Source organism: Dendropsophus ebraccatus, chromosome 2, assembly GCF_027789765.1.
Source record: "Dendropsophus ebraccatus isolate aDenEbr1 chromosome 2, aDenEbr1.pat, whole genome shotgun sequence".
NCBI lineage: Eukaryota > Metazoa > Chordata > Amphibia > Anura > Hylidae > Dendropsophus > Dendropsophus ebraccatus.
Genome location: NC_091455.1, coordinates 206,332,783 through 206,349,954, shown reverse-complemented (window position 1 = coordinate 206,349,954; position 17,172 = coordinate 206,332,783). Strand labels below are relative to the sequence as shown.

The 17,172-nt window shown below is 43.2% G+C and overlaps 1 protein-coding gene across 10 annotated transcripts in view; it reads right to left on the bottom strand.

Moving 5' to 3' along the window:
- The window catches only part of NOS3 (nitric oxide synthase 3), an 85,264-nt gene that overhangs the window by 7,137 nt on the left and 60,955 nt on the right, over positions 1-17,172 (bottom strand). For all 10 annotated transcript variants that reach the window (XM_069959281.1, XM_069959280.1, XM_069959282.1 and 7 more), the window contains 20 exons: positions 17,014-17,162; positions 16,178-16,340; positions 15,984-16,075; positions 15,495-15,636; positions 15,120-15,259; positions 13,243-13,417; positions 12,500-12,601; positions 11,736-11,930; positions 11,240-11,319; positions 10,953-11,097; positions 10,482-10,586; positions 10,326-10,393; positions 7,373-7,489; positions 7,092-7,266; positions 5,654-5,786; positions 5,013-5,091; positions 4,507-4,697; positions 4,245-4,426; positions 3,757-3,967; positions 3,533-3,620 (listed from right to left, as the gene is read on the bottom strand). In XM_069959281.1, the coding sequence (XP_069815382.1) occupies positions 3,533-3,620; positions 3,757-3,967; positions 4,245-4,426; positions 4,507-4,697; positions 5,013-5,091; positions 5,654-5,786; positions 7,092-7,266; positions 7,373-7,489; positions 10,326-10,393; positions 10,482-10,586; positions 10,953-11,097; positions 11,240-11,319; positions 11,736-11,930; positions 12,500-12,601; positions 13,243-13,417; positions 15,120-15,259; positions 15,495-15,636; positions 15,984-16,075; positions 16,178-16,340; positions 17,014-17,162 (2,732 nt within the window). The remainder of the gene's footprint in view (positions 1-3,532; positions 3,621-3,756; positions 3,968-4,244; positions 4,427-4,506; positions 4,698-5,012; positions 5,092-5,653; positions 5,787-7,091; positions 7,267-7,372; positions 7,490-10,325; positions 10,394-10,481; positions 10,587-10,952; positions 11,098-11,239; positions 11,320-11,735; positions 11,931-12,499; positions 12,602-13,242; positions 13,418-15,119; positions 15,260-15,494; positions 15,637-15,983; positions 16,076-16,177; positions 16,341-17,013; positions 17,163-17,172) is intronic.

The following is a 17,172-nucleotide window of genomic DNA, read 5'->3' as shown; positions in this document are numbered from 1 at the left end:
ATAGATAGGTAGATAGATAGGAGATAGATAGATAGATAGATAGGAGATAGATAGATAGATAGATAGGAGATAGATAGATAGATAGATAGATAGATAGGAGATAGATAGGTAGGAGATAGATAGGTAGGAGATAGATAGATAGGTGATAGATAGATAGGTGATAGATAGATAGATAGATAGATAGATAGATAGATAGATAGATAGATAGATAGATAGGAGATAGATAGGTAGATAGGAGATGGATAGATAGATAGATAGATGGATAGATAGGAGATAGATAGATAGATAGATAGGAGATAGATAGGAGATAGATAGATAGATAGATAGATAGGAGATGGATAGATAGATAGATGGATAGATAGGAGATAGATAGATAGATAGATAGTTAGATAGGAGATAGATAGATAGATAGATAGAAGATAGATAGGAGATAGATAGATAGATAGAAGATAGATAGGAGATAGATAGATAGGAGATAGATAGGAGATAGATAGATAGGAGATAGATAGGAGATAGATAGATAGGAGATAGATAGGAGATAGATAGATAGGAGATAGATAGATAGATAGGAGATGGATAGATAGGAGATAGATAGATAGATAGATAGATAGATAGTTAGATAGGAGATAGATAGATAGATAGATAGATAGAAGATAGATAGAAGATAGATAGGAGATAGATAGATAGATAGATAGATAGATAGAAGATAGATAGGAGATAGATAGATAGGAGATAGATAGGAGATAGATAGATAGGAGATAGATAGGAGATAGATAGATAGGAGATAGATAGATAGGAGATAGATAGATAGGAGATAGATAGATAGATAGGAGATGGATAGATAGGAGATAGATAGATAGATAGATAGGAGATGGATAGATAGATAGATAGATAGGAGATAGATAGATAGATAGATAGAAGATTCATTAGCAGTTCATTATGTATCTTTGATTACACATGAGATCACAACCAGCAGACACATTTTAATAATGAGAACCTTCTATGTGGATGATCCTGGTATTTGTACGGTGGATGTTAGTTAGTAATGGCGGTGGTGGTGAAGGGGTTGTGATATTTGTTTCTTTTATACTGGTATTATTGGTCTTGTTATACTGGATCTCAGTTACGGTGTGGTGGTATTAGTTAGTATGGGGTGGTAATGGTTGTGGTCACAGTGACAATATATGTTTCTTATATACTGGTGTATTGGATTTGGTCAGTAACGGTATATTTCTTCTATCCCCTATTAGTTCTGTTCTGGGGTCACATCCACACACTGATCCCCCACAGAACTCTGTATACTGATCTCTCACAAAGCCTCCAGTATACAATACACCAGGAATCCTCCAAGTACAACAGCTGCAAACACTACAACTCCCAGCATTTACTTACAGTCTGCAGCCCTCAGGATATGCTGGGAGTTGTAGTACATCCTCTGATAACAGCTGGTGCTGCAGAGATTCAGGGCTGATGGTTTTAACATGATAAGAGAACCAAAAGGGCATTACAGCACTGATAACAGGGTCACCGGGTACACAGAATGGTACCTTAAGGGTGCATTCACACAGACAGATTTAGCTGACAGATTTTTGAAGCCAAAGCCAGGAATGGAGTTGAAAAGAGGAGAAATCTCAGTTTTTCCTTTATTACCTGTTCTCTGCTTATAGTCTGTTCCTGGCTTTGGCTTCAAACATCGGTCAGATAAATCTCTCTGTTTAAAGGCATCCTAAGGTACTATGCTGTGCACCTGGAGCTAGGTTCCCTTTAATCCAATAGATGTATATCACAAGGGCTTTTCGTGGCTGGGAACACTGGCCACAATACTATAATTCTGTGGCGCATGTGTAATCTTCCTTTCCCGCACTTATTTGGGGAGGGTAATACCAGGTAAGGGCCAGGGTGGTGGATGGGCCGCTAGCCTGCCAGTCAAGGGCCAGTGCCGTGTGCTTGCCCCCCAGGCTAAAATCTGCCAGCCAGCCCCTGGTATTATAGTAGTTGTATTCTTGTATATGGGAGCAGACTACCATCACAGCGATACTAAATGCCTCAAATACTGCGGACTTCAAAGGGTTAATGTGCCGACCAGAGGAGGCGACCGGCATCGGACTTTGTTGCGAAGAGAGACTTTGTGGATCTCCAAGTTATATGCTTTAGGCCCGATGGGACTGAACGAAAGGAACGATTATGCAGGGTTTTTGTGTGATTTTTTATTGATTTTGTTCACTTTTCACTATTGTGTTGTTTGCTCACATTTATTTATTTAAGCACCTCCCCTAGGGGTTGTCTTTGCGTTACGACCGGATGATGCGCTAGTCAGCATGAAACGTGCGTAGTCGATCAGTGAGAGCGTGCCTGCTCTCTTACCTCCCCTCCCTGCATCTTATGAATATGCATCTCGATTAAAGTGATACAGCTACTGAATGGTGAGTGCCCGTTCTTTTTATCTACTTGTTTGCATCTGTTTCACTCAATGGAGCACCACCTTTAGCACCAGCATATGTCAAGTTCTACGTTCCACTCACCCTAGAGCCCAGGTGCAGGAGATACGTCTGGAGTGCTTCCCCACCCATACTACTGGTTTGGATTATATTCTTGTATATAGGATGAGTATTATAGTAGTTATATTCTTGTATATAGGAGCAGTATTATAGTAGTTATATTCTTGTATATAGGGGGCAGTATTATAGTAGTTATATTCCTGTATATAGGGAGCAGTATTATAGTAGTTATATTCTTGTATATAGGGAGCAGTATTATAGTAGTTATATTCCTGTATATAGAAGCAGTATTATAGTAGTTATATTCCTGTATACAGGAGCAGTATTATAGTAGTTATATTCCTGTATATAGGAGCAGTATTAGTTATATTCCTGTATATAGGAGCAGTATTATAGTAGTTATATTCCTGTATATAGGAGCAGTATTATAGTAGTTATATTCTTGTATATAGGAGCAGTATTATAGTAGTTATATTCTTGTATATAGGAGCAGTATTATAGTAGTTATATTCTTGTATATAGGGAGCAGTATTATAGTAGTAATATTCTTGTATATAGGAGCAGTATTATAGTAGGTATATTCCTGTATATAGGAGCAGTATTATAGTAGGTATATTCCTGTATATAGGAGCAGTATTATAGTAGTTATATTCTTGTATATAGGAGCAGTATTATAGTAGTTATATTCCTGTATACAGGAGCAGTATTATAGTAGTTATATTCCTGTATATAGGGGCAGTATTATAGTAGTTATATTCCTGTATATAGGGGCAGTATTATAGCAGTTATATTCCTGTATATAGGAGCAGTATTATAGTAGTTATATTCTTGTATATAAGAGCAGTATTATAGTAGTTATATTCCTGTATATAGGAGCAGTATTATAGTAGTTATATTCTTGTATATAGGAGCAGTATTATAGTAGTTATATTCTTGTATATAGGAGCAGTATTATAGTAGTTATATTATTGTACGTAGGGGGCAGTATTATAGTAGTTATATCATTGTACATAGGGGCTAATATTAGATCTTACCCTCTGACAAAGCAAGGGATGTGTGCTCCAGGAGTCAGCTGGTCCAGCCATGTCGAGCATACACCATAATGCACAGGACCTTTGTTTTCTATGGAAGATAATACAAAGGGTTTTGTGAAGTGTAAAGTTTCCATCTTATACAGATATGAAGTTCACATATAAGTTATCAAATACCAGAATTTATTTTGCATACAGAACGTACATTCCTGACAGTATATACCCACCCTGCGTGTGATACATCACAACCGCCACAGTCAGGTGGATCTGGTCAGGGTAGGCATCCAGGGAGGAGCTGATGGAGTAGTATCGTGGCTGCAGGAGCGGTAGCTGTGTAAGGAGCAGTGAGCTGGGGACACTTATGGATGGGAACTCCTCCAGCACCTCCACCAGAGTAGGGCACCGGTGCCACTTCCACTCCTCATACTGTCGGGCATCCTGAAGGGGAAGACAGTGAATTATTTAATGTTCTTCCATTCCATTTCCTGATTAGATAAATGTCTTTTTAGGTTTAGAAAGGAAAAAGTTTGTTCAGACTCCCCAGTTCCTCTTGGGGGTACTAACCAAAGCCCCTCCCCCTTGTACTATATTCATATCATCTCTTTCAGGATTAACATGCTGTGGATTTGCTTTAAATTTAGCAATGGATCAACAGAAAACCTGCACATGTGAACATATCCTTAAAAAACTTCTTGCCTCGTAGTCCTGGCCATACCTGGCTGAGCGTCTCCAGTCTGTGCTTTTCCTCCGGATCCTCTGCTATGACACTCAGAAGCTGGAGGAGCTGGGGTGTGGGGGGCGTAGTAATATCCAGGTAATTTGTCAGGGCCTGTCGTAGTGTACAGGGAGGGATTCTTGTGTCAGCGACCCAGGTAGCCTTCCGCCCAGTCCCCAGCCCTGCAAGGAGAAAAATACAGGAGGTAAGGACACAGACTGCAGCAGGAAGGAGGCTCAGCCCAGTAGCGGCTCATACGTACGTTGGCTCGAGTCTTTGTCCATAATTTCGACTTGCACGGTGTCATTGGCCGGAGGAGGGTCTTCCACCCGTTCCAGCAGAGCCTGCACCAGCTCCTCCCGGTTACATGGGAAGACACCTAGGTGGTCTCCAGGGGAATACGTCAGCTCCGTCTGCCCATCGGTGTTCAGCTTGATCAAGATGGTTGAGCGGCTGAGAATGGGGAAGAGGCAAAAGATCAGGCGGCTGATATACACTATAATTATATAATACGGATAGAAATCCTCATTGCTCTGACTTCTGCTTATATATCCAGGAGCCAATCTGAGCGGCAGTATAAAGCATGATGGATGGATAAAGCAGTCTGGGCTCGTGATGAGGCAGGGGGTGTGTTCCATACTACCTCAGACTTCTTACTGATCCCAGCTGAGTCCTTAAGGAGCAGAGCTCAGCGATAAGTACCCAAAGCTGTTAACCTAGATACATTCAGATACACATGGTCTGTGTGATCCTTCTCAAGCTTCTCACCTGGACTTCTCACTTTGTAAATTCTCCTTAGAAATTAATGTCGCCTCATAGACCTTCCGTCTGTGCACCTGAGAGAGACCTGAGGGAAGTACAAACGAAGTAAAACCCATAGAGAATGTAGAGATCCCCCCCCAAAATAAAATAAATAAATACAGTCCCCCCCCCCCCCCTCCCCAATCTTAGGAAATCTCTGTGACCCCAGGATCTGCTATACGAGCTCTACAGTATGAAGACTCTGCAAACAACTCCACATCCCTCAGCTTATTAGACACTTGTGAATGAGATCCGGGGTGGGGGGGCTCATGCAATCTAAAAAGGGTCTCACTAACGTGTCCCACCCTGGGATAAATGACAGCAAGCAAAGATTATAAAAGCCGCGAGAGCCTAAACTTGTACCATGAAAGCCTTCTGCTGTTTTGCACAGTGGGGGGATGTAGGTTTTTCTATGTTTTCTGATCACAGTACAGAACCTGGTGCGGAGAAAACACATCCCAGACACTGAGCAGTCAGGGGAGTTCAGAAAATGTGAGCTGTGAGCGCAGCTCTGGAGGTGGCTGCAGTATGAGGTGATGTAACTGTGTAATTCGAGACCAGATGGAGAAAATTGAAGCAAATTATTAGCAAAGAAGACAGTGACATACCGGTGATGAGATCCGGGGAGGAGGCCTGGATGGACATGCGGTACATGGACCTCTGCCAGCTGCCTTTGGCTTTGAAAAAGTCATGGACGTTTAAGTCGGTGTCATCACCAACGCAGAACGTGTCACAGGCGGCCTGAGGAGGAGGAGCGGCACAGAGATTAGTCCATCTACATACAGTTATATAGTGTTACATAGGACTGCAGGTGGAATTTATTACATTATCTGTCCTCAGAGTTATCACTGTATTATCTGTGGTGTTACATAGGACTGCAGGTGACCTCTACTACATTACCTGTACTCAGAGAGTTATCATTGTTATGTGGGGGGTTACACAGGACTGCAGGAGCGTCTTTCAGAACAGATAATATAGCTGTGGTGTTACACAGGACTGCAGTTTGTATTAGAATGTAGCTCTACTTGTGCAGTCCCAGGTAAATAACAAACTCAGCTCTGCTCCATCTGTCCCTGTTGTTTTGTTGCAGCGAGAGGCTAATGACCCCACATTCGGGGGCAGCTGCAGGTGGTTGGGGGGGCAGGATGATGCCATGCGGGTCCCTCCCTCCTTATCAGTCTCCATTTCCCTCTCTCAGCAGCGGGGAAGGAAAGTGATTGTGATAGAGGGGCCGGCAGTGTTTATCCAGCGCATTCCAGGACAGACCCTCCCTAACAGGAGGCCAGCAGGAAATGAGCATCCATTCTTTTACCGTAACCGAAATGCCCAGTCATAGACTGGCATGTAAAAAATAAAAATATGCCAAGCACTTCTACTCTTGTTACATCCAGAGCTGCATTTACAATTCTGCTGGTGGGAGCACATAAGATAATGTTAGATGAAGATAAACCACAGGCAATAAATGTGATTGGACCATAAGCCACAATGTAAATAAGTCACTGAGCATTATATGTAGATCTGAGCTGCAGTTTATAATATCGCACTCAATCCGCTTTTCTCCCCTTTCATAATGTCCCACTTTTTCCTTCACCTCTTCCTACCAGAGAGGAAAGCGATGGGGATGGGAGGGCGATGACTAAACGCCATTGTGGCTCTTATCTTCGGGTAGATAAGGATAGGTTGGCCTGTGTCTAAGTGACTAATGGCTTCCATCCTCACCCCCTCGCTCTATCTGTCACTCCTAGAAAACACCAGATGTGAATTGTGTAAAGGAAACATTAAAAAAAAAATAATGTTCTTAGTAGTGATAATCCATACAGAGATGCATTGAAATGTATTGCAGTTTCAACATTGTCCACTAGGTGTCAGTACAACACACTACACTCCAGAATCTTGCTTTGCACCCTGTTGTGAAATAAAGGTGATTATCCTATGATTGGAAAATATCCCAAATGTTAGACAGTATACAATATAGGGATAGTGACAGGATTAGACACCTGTCAGCCTCTATACTACAACTGAAAAAATAAATCCCCCATAATATACCTTGAAGACGGCCTTGGCCCAGGCACGGAATGAGTCCTCCTGTCCACAGAGTTCATCTCCTTCCCCCATCTCCAGGATACGCTCTCCCCCTAGCTCCTCTAGCCGGGTGTCTACCGCATGTCCAAAGGCACAAAAATGTGGATATGCTCGAGACCCCAGACCGAACACTGAGAACCTACAAGTGTTTTATGGACCAAAGAAGACGAATCAATTTTCAAATAGAACAATCAGAAGAAATCTCAGCATTAGCTAATACCAGTATACTCTATCACTGATATTACCTGAGGGTCCCCAGGGGCCCCGCACTGTCCGTGTTACTAGATTCCTTCCGTTTTTTCTTCCAGGTGGCAACAAGTGGATCAGTCTGGGAAACGCTATTAAACCTTGTCTTATAACTTCTGGAAAACCAGATAGAGTAAAAATAGTAAATGGTCATTACTAATATATAGAGAAAGATAGTGGCAGAAAGTGTTATTCCCCAAGACTATAACTACTATAATACTGCTCCTATATACAGGAATATTACTACTATAATACTGCCTCCTATATACAGGAATATTACTACTATAATACTGCCTCCTATATACAGGAATATAACTACTATAATACTGCTCCTATATACAGGAATATTACTACTATAATACTGCTTCCTATATACAGGAATATAACTACTATAATACTGCCTACTATATACAGGAATATAACTACCATAATACTGCTCCTATATACAGGAATATAACTACTATAATACTGCTCCCATATACAGGAATATAACTACTATAATACTGCTCCTATATACAAGGATATAACTACTATAATACTGCTCCTATATACAGGAATATTACTACTATAATACTGCTCCCTATATACAGGAATATAACTACTATAATACTGCCTACTATATACAGGAATATAACTACCATAATACTGCTCCTATATACAGGAATATAACTACTATAATACTGCTCCTATATACAAGAATATAACTACTATAATACTGCCCCTATATACAGGAATATAACTACTATAATACTGCTCCTATATACAGGAATATATCTACTATAATACTGCCCACTATATACAAGAATATAACTACTATAATACTGCCCTCTATATACAAGAATATAACTACTATAATACTGCACCTGTATACAAGAATATAACTACTATAATACTGCTCCTATATACAAGAATATAACTACTATAATACTGCTCCTATATACAAGAATATAACTACTATAATACTGCACCTGTATACAAGAATATAACTACTATAATACTGCCTCCTATATACAAGAATATAAATACTATAATACTGCCTCCTATATACAGGAATATAACTACTATAATACTGCCTCCTATATACAAGAATATAAATACTATAATACTGCCTCCTATATACAAGAATATAACTACTATAATACTGCTCCTATATACAAGAATAAAACTAATATAATACTGACTCTTATATATAAGAACATAACTGGATGACACATGACTCATATATCACATACAGAAGAACCTCATGTGCCCCATATGACGGTATATGCTTCATCCTATGACACACGGGGTGTGCTCTGTATGTGGCCGCATTGACGCTTTCACTCTCTCAGTCATAACATGAATAATGTGAGAACACAGAACACGACTGGGCTCTAAAATTAATCTGAAGCGCTTCCTTCCCGCGGATCCTGTTTCCTGCTGGATGGGAGAGAACGCCGTATAATAAATGATTCGTAACGCTGCGTTCTTAACAAATCTGGGAATTAATTTTTCCTGGCTTGGGAGAAGGCATCAGCCTTCATTTCGTGCTCTGTAATCTGTATGGTGTCCCTGGAAGCCTGTCACCTCCTGGCAGCCACCTGTCCAGTGCTATATATCGGTGGCGGACAGACTTCCTCCGTTCACGTCTCTACTGCTGCACACAGACATATGTGTAGTGTACAGATAGAGAGGTGTGTAGGGTTTGCGTCTCATTTCACTTCATTATCTGGACGTTTGGTGAAAATCTATATACCACTGAAGAGTGCTCCAATCATGCTAACAAACTGTGCTGAAAGAATACCACCATACTGTACTTAAATAATTCCACCATGTAGTGCTCAGATAATACCACAATACAGCACTCAAATAATACTGCAGTACAATGCTGATATAATACCACCATTCAGTAGTCAATACCACCATACTGTACTCAAATAATACCACTATGCAGTGCTCAAATAATATCACAATGCAGTGCTGAAATAATACCACCATACTGTACTCAAATAATATCACCATACTGTACTCAAATAATACTACCATGCAGTGCTCAAATAATATCACCATGCAGTGCTGAAATAATACCACCATACTGTACTCAAATAATATCACCATACTGTACTCAAATAATACCACCATGCAGTGCTGAAATAATACCACCATACTGTACTCAAATAATACCACCATGCAGTGCTCAAATAATATAACAATGCAGTGCTCAAATAATATCACCATGCAGTGCTAAAATAATACCACCATACTGTACTCAAATAATATCACTATACTGTACTCAAATAATACCACCATGCAGTGCTCAAATAATATCAACATACTGTACTCAAATAATACCACCATGCAGTGCTCAAATAATAACACCATGCAGTGCTCAAATAATACCACCATGCAGTGCTCAAATAATAACACCATGCAGTGCTCAAATAATACCACCATGCAGTGCTCAAATAATACAACCATACAGTACACAAATTATTCTTCCATATAGTGCTCAGATAATACCACTATACGGTGCTCAAATAATAACACTGTACAGTACTCAACTGAGCCAATTTAGAGGGCAGTCTGAAGATTGTAAGCAGATAAACTGAAAAAGCTCACACTGCTGCCTACCTCCATAAAGTGCTCAAATAATACCGCCATACATTGCTCTAATAATAGCACCATACAGCGCTTAAATAATACTGCCACATAGTTCTCAAACAATACTGCTATACAATGCTCAAACAAACCATACATTGCTAAAATAATAGTACCATACAGTGCTGACATACTGCCACACGGTGCTCAATTAATACCACCATATAGTGCTCAATTAATACCACCATAATAGTGCCATACAATGCTTAAATATTACCACCATACAGTGATCAAATAATAGTACCATGTAGAGGTAAAATAGTAGTGCCACACAGTGCACTATACCCTTCTCCCTCTTCTCCCCTAGACACTCACTTCTGTTGCTCCGGCTGGAGAGCAGCGATGTTAGGCGACGTCATCTCCATGAGTTCTCGGGCAAACGCCTGTGGAGTGAAGGCCGGACATATGATTTATGTAGATGATGCAGGTACTGGATGTATTTTAGGGTGATAGCACGAGGTAACTGTTTACCTCTCCGTTCTCTGGCGGGTCACCATTGCCAAATGTACTCGTAACTACCAGAACCAGGGTCTCGTGCTCCAGGTCGACCGTATCGTACTGATCCATACAGATCACCTGCACAGAACAGATGACGAGGGTGAAGACATGACAACCATAAACATGGTGCAACCCTATGACAACTACACAGAGCCTGACCAGTCTCCTCACCCTCTGCACCGGATTGTGGTGACATATCCGGGCTGCACCATCTTGGACCTGAAGGACCCTCTGAAGAAGTCAGCCCTTCCTGCTAACTTCCATCACACTCTCCATTTCCCGTGCCCAAAATAGTCACCAGACAACCTGAAGCAAGAAGCTGGCCTATAATTCCACAGTGCCCCCCCCCACCCATTCTGCTTAGGCCCCTGCACCCAAAAAACCCTCTTTGGGACCCATTTACCCATGATGCATTGCCCTAATGTTCCTCAGCTATCGTCTTACCCTGGGATCGAAGGCATACGCAAAGATGTTGCAGAGCTTCTGAGCGTAGGTTTCTGCGCGTCCGGTCTCTGTGGCGTAGAGGATGGTGGCCTTCACCCTGCGGGCCATGGCTTGTCCCATCAGTTTAGCAGAAAACTTCACTGCACTAGGAGACAAAGGAAACAATTGTTGATGAATTTTAGGCTTTACAGTGGAAACGTTTCCACCTTGGTGGCTCTGCGTAGGACTGGGGGGCTTCTAGACCCATCTACACAATGGTGGATAATACAATAAACTTATCAACTTACTTTGCTACTTCCTTGAAGGTTCTCTTTCTGGTGATGGTGCTCTGAGATCCCTTCCAGATGTGGTACTTCCAGGGGTCAGGCTGTAATATCAAGACTGTTATTGAGAGGACTTCAAGGGGAGATGGATCCTAGATAAGAACTTGACAACTCTGTGAATGGTCATACTGGTCATAAATTTTTGTCCTGTTACAATTGTCTATGGGTTGCCAGCAGTCACCACCAAGAGAAGCATGGAAATGGGGCCTGAAAATAAAGGTCTCACCAACCATCGGTAGTGGTGACTGACTATGTAACACCAACATAGCTGGTCAAAGGTCTGGCTTCCAGACTAGGTGACTATGCAACTTGAGTACAAATAGCTCACATGTAGTCGTAGTCAGAGGAAGTGCAAAACAATCCTGAGGAGTCAAGAAAGTTACATGAAAATTACACATGGGCTGATAAAGAAAACTAGTTCCAGAAGCCAAAGAGTAGAGGACAGGAGCTCAGAGAGTACCTGGTATAGGAAGGAAGGAGAGAGGTGGTAATTGACCATCTCCTGATGGAATACAGGAGTCAGGCTGCCAGACATCGGGGGCACAATCCACACCCAATCTGCTGGGCACCCTCCTCGGAGGCGGGTCTCGTGTTCCATGTGTTTCATGAAGGACTCTGTGGCTGCATGGTGGTCTACGATGGTGACCTTATCGCTCTGAAAAAAGCAAGCAACACCAATGAACAATGATAAAAGACAGTGCAGACAGTGTGTGGTTAGTATTAGGCTATGTTAACACAACTTACTTTTTATGAAAAGAACAGCCATTGTTTTCAATTCACACAATGGCCATTCTTTTCAGAATGCAATGATTTCCATTGAAGTCAAGGCAAACAACGGCCGTTGTTTCACACAATGTACTTACCAATGGCCATTGTTGGCTACAGCTGTCGCAATAAAGATCATGTCATTGTCCATAAGACTTCAATGCAATTTTTATTTAAAATGATGGCTCTTGTTTTAGGTGCCAAATAACCTGTACATTAGCCCTCATGCCCCCCTAGAGGTTCTGTGTCCCAGGTGGTCTGGCTACCACTTGCCTTCCTCGCTGGCTGACCACGATTGCTCCCATAGATTGGAGGTACATTATGTTTCACTCTTGGTGGTACATGTAGCTCAACCGTAGTCATAGTCAGAGGAAGTTCTATCTATTGTACAATCAAATATCCAGGGGTTGCAGCAGTCGCAGACCTGCCTCAAGTAGTTGTGGTATGGAGTGGGCTTACCTGGTAGCTATGTAGAACAGCAATGTTAATCTCCAGAGCAGCCCTGTCCTTCCATAGGGAGGAGGTTTTCTTGGTGTCCAGTCCGAGCCTCTTAGCCACATCCTGTGAACATTGCCAAATTGTCTACGTCAAGCAGGTAACAATGCACCACAGATGAGAAAGTGATTGAGCCTGAGAGCTAGAAATCAGCAAATCTATAGACTATCTTAGCCTCTAGATCTGCTCCCTAACGTTTGGCACTCGGTAGTTGTAGTCTTCCATCACAGGTTGGGGAACACGGCCCTGGAGAGGGCACTAGTCTATGTACGTGACTTGTAAGTGCTGCATCTGCATGTGGCTGGCATAGGACGCTGTTGGCTGGTGTCAGGGTATTGTGTGCACGGCAGACCTCCAGGGGGTCCTCATCGTTTCCTATGTTCTATTCCAACACAAACTACATCCTGTATCTTCAAGATTAGTCTTTGCCTCTTAATGGGTAATTCTCACATTTCCTTTGAATTTTTATGATGTGCCGGCCCTCACACACAAAATGCAATGTGCACAACATTTACCCAGCAACATGGAGGAGCGGATCCAAAGGGATACAATATTCTATATATAACACCAGTAATTCATTGCAATGTAACCTAAAATATTATTAGCCTTTACAGCAGGTGCCTGACTTCCAGTATTTCCCATCTCGGCCTCCTGGGATAGCTATGAGGAATGGCAGATGGGGCTATATGGACGGCGTGGACACCCACCTCAGATATATTGTATCGGTAGGAGTCGCACAGGTTCCGCATCCCAATCTCGGTGCTCATGTACCAGCCATTAAACGGCACCGCCGGGAACTCCAACCCTCCGATCTCCAGGAGTAAGCTGCTGACAGCCGGCAGGGCATACCACTTCAAACCCAAGTCTGCAAACCACTCATATCTATAGAGGAAAACACAACAATAATACATTTAATACGGTCAGGAAGTAGCCTCCATGTACCTAAGGTCAGCCATATTAGTTTCTGTCACTTGGACAAGTACAGTGTCTTCCACCTCCTTCTTTGGGGTCTTTTTAGTGGTCAGTGACAATAAGAAAGCTCTCCCTTTACCTCTAACTCTGGGTGGAGACTGTAAAGGGTCAAACATCTTAACGTTTCAAAGTCAGCGATAAAATAGTGACATCCCTGGTGGTCTGGAGCAGTAATGGCGGTAAAATGACATCTCTGGTGATCTTCTGTTGTGAACAGACTAATGGTGACATCCCCGATGGGCTAGAATGGTTAAGGGGTTAATGGTGACATTTCTTGTGGTCTGGGTCAGTAAATGGGGGGGATTAGTGACATCCCTGGTGGTCTAGGGCAATTAAAGGGGTTATTGGTGACATCCATGGTGGTCAGGGGTGGTGATTAGGTTAATGGTGACATCCATGGTGGTCTAGGACAAACAATGAGGTTATTAGCGACTTTCATGGAGGTCTAGGGCAGCGAGTGGGGTTAATAGTGACATCCCCGGTGGTCTAGGCCAGAAAGTTGTGTTAATAGTGTCATCCCCTGGTGGTCTAGGCCAGGAAATTTGGTTAATAGTGTCATCCCTGGTGATCTAGGGCAGAGAGTTGTGTTAATAGTGTCATCCCCTGGTGGTCTAGGCCAGGAAATTTGGTTAATAGTGTCATCCATGGTGATCTAGGGCAGAAAGTTGTGTTAATAGTGTCATCCCCTGGTGGTCTAGGCCAGGAAATTTGGTTAATAGTGACATCCCTGGTGGTCTAGGGCAATTAATGGGGTTAATGGTGACATGGCTGGTGGCCAAGGGTGGTGAAGAAGTTAATGGTGACTACAAATGTTGTCTAGGACAAAGAATGGGGTTAATAGTGACATCCCCGGGGAACTAGAATGGTGAAGGGGTTAACAGCAACTTCCCTGGAGATCCATGACAGTGTATGGGGTAATAGTAACATTTCTGGTAGTCTTGGGCAGTAAATGGGGTAAATAGTGACATACTTTAAGGTTTAGGGTGGTGAAGGGGTTAGTAATTATATCCCTGAAGATCTAGGGCAATTAAAAGGGTTATTGCTGCTGATATCCCGGGTGGTCTAGGTCAGTAGCTAGGGCTATTGCTTAGGCCCCGTTCCCACTGAGCAAAACTAGCGGAATTCCGCAGCGGAATTGAATGCAGAATGAACAGGTCTAGGTCAGTAGCTAGGGCTAGGGCTTACATCCCTGGAGGTCTAGGTCAGTAGCTAGGGTTAGGGCTTACATCCCTGGAGGTCTAGGTCAGTAGCTAGGGCTAGGGCTTACATCCCTGGAGGTCAAGGTCAGTAGCTAGGGCTTACATCCCTGGAGGTCTAGGTCAGTAGCTAGGGTTAGGGCTTACATCCCTGGAGGTCTAGGTCAGTAGCTAGGGCTAGGGCTTACATCTCTGGAGGTCTAGGTCAGTAGCTAGGGCTTAAATTCCTGGAGGTCTAGAGATACAATGTCATGAGAGATGTGACTACATGGAAATGGGTGAGTCTCCCTGAATATTTAGTCGGAGACACTTCATCCATTACTGTACGACTCCCCCTCTTCCTTTCATTTCCAGGTACAGCCGGAGTGTTACGTCATCCATGATCCGTAGAAGAGATGGAGAACACTGTTGCTTACTTTGGGTGTCTGAGCGGCACCTCTAAGACAAGTTCTGGTGGAATTTCGAAGAGTTTGGGGTCATCTCCATTGGCTTGTAAGAGAAGAGGCAACACGTCGAATCGGCCACCTTTTGGTTTCCAGCCCAGCTGGACACATAGCTGTGAGATGGAGGACAAGTATGAGCGATGTCAGGAGATCAGAGCAGCACCATGCTTCAGTCTCATCTATTCACTTATTGTAAGAGAAGGGCAGACATTAATGAGGATTATAGAGGGGAAGGTCACTGGGGACATCACTGACTGATGAATAGGGAGATCAGTGTAAGCAGATGACACATGCAGAATGCACATAGAATACATAGGAGAAGACCCCTGACCCCAGAAACAATCCCACCTCAGTCAGCTCCACATTGTTAGGATCTCCCACCACAGAGTCATCCTCCTTTCTGTATCCCGCATAGCGGATTAACTGGCTGTTCCAAATCCTGAAATCTGTGGTCCCATCTTTTCTTTGAGGGAAGATGGTGATGGCCGACCTGTGCACAGAAAGAAACAACGTGAAGAATGCAGATGGAGGCCGGAAACAAGATGTACTGTGTAGAGTATCGAGAGGTTATAAAGAGTGTCCCTCTCTCTGGAGGACCAGTCCTGTCCTGTATTACACAGATAATCCAGTGATATGATGGAACATAGTGTAATGCCTCATTTCTCCTGTGGTGGCGCTGCGGGGAAATTAAACACTCCGCACAGATCCCCATTATGTGATCAGCAGACTCTTCTTAGAGGTAGAGAATGCCCCCGAACCTTCAATCCAGTTATGGAGCCCACCCTGTGTATAACATGCTACTATATATACACATTAGGCCCACTGGTCACACTGTACCTGATGTTGCCTTTGTTGGTGGCGTATTTGATATGGTTGCAGATGTAGGTGAACATCTCATGGGTGGTCCTGCAGTCCCTGGCATCGAAGACCTACAAGGATACAAAGTCTCTGCAGCTTATAGAGGAAAAAAATACAAAATAGTGCTCCAGGGGAGAAGATACATAGATATCCTGGACTCCATCTTCACATACCTGGAGCTTTGACCACTGTATCCTGCCCACACACCGAGCAGCGTTCCTCCAAGCCTGCTTGGCTCCAAAAATTAGCTCTGTCTCCTTGAGCTGATAGGTTCCGGTGGTGAGAATCTCCTGCTCCACCTCCTTCATCCGCTCTATATGAGCCTTGGATTGGGATCTAAGAGGGATAGGTAATACCACCACTAATACACAACACCAGTAATAGGCAGCATCGGCAGTAATAGGCAACACCACCAGTGACAGGCAACACCTCCAGTAATAGGCAACACCACCAGTGACAGGCAACACTAGTGAAAGGCAACACCACCAGTGACAGGCAACACTAGTGAAAGGCAACACCTCCAGTGACAGGCAACACCACCAGTCAAAGGTAATACCGCCAGTCCTAGCTAACACTGCCAGTGATAGGTAAGACCGCTTCAACCACCCGCAGGTTCTCTCCTCTGTTGATCACACTAAACTTACTCATCACAACCCGACCCATCCACCAAAGTATGGCTTTGTACACATTCAGTGATATGCTGGTGCCAACAAATTTGTTGGGTTTGCCAACACCAGCCCCATAATAGTCATTCGAACCTTTTGGGTCACCTCTCAGCACTTCAGCCATTTTCTATGACAAATAAGAACCTCTTACCACACCCCTTCCCTTGCACAACTTTCCTGTATACCTCATATGTTCATTCTGAGCCTCCTGCTCCATTCAAAAGAATGCATAAAAGTACAGGGAATGCTGACACAGGAGCATATACCTGTGCTGACACCACCCGTACAGACACTGTGATGGGGGAGGATAGTGCTGGCAGCCAGAAGCATGGCTGCTCTCCCACCTTTTGATGGAGTTGTAGTACTGGTTGATGAAGTCCTTGGCCTTGGGAAGAAGCACGTCGGTGGGTTTTGGTTCGTTTGGGTGAGGACAGGACATCTGGGGTGGAAACATGACGGAGCCCAGGCAGCGAGCCTTTGTGCAGGCCACATCCTATGTACGA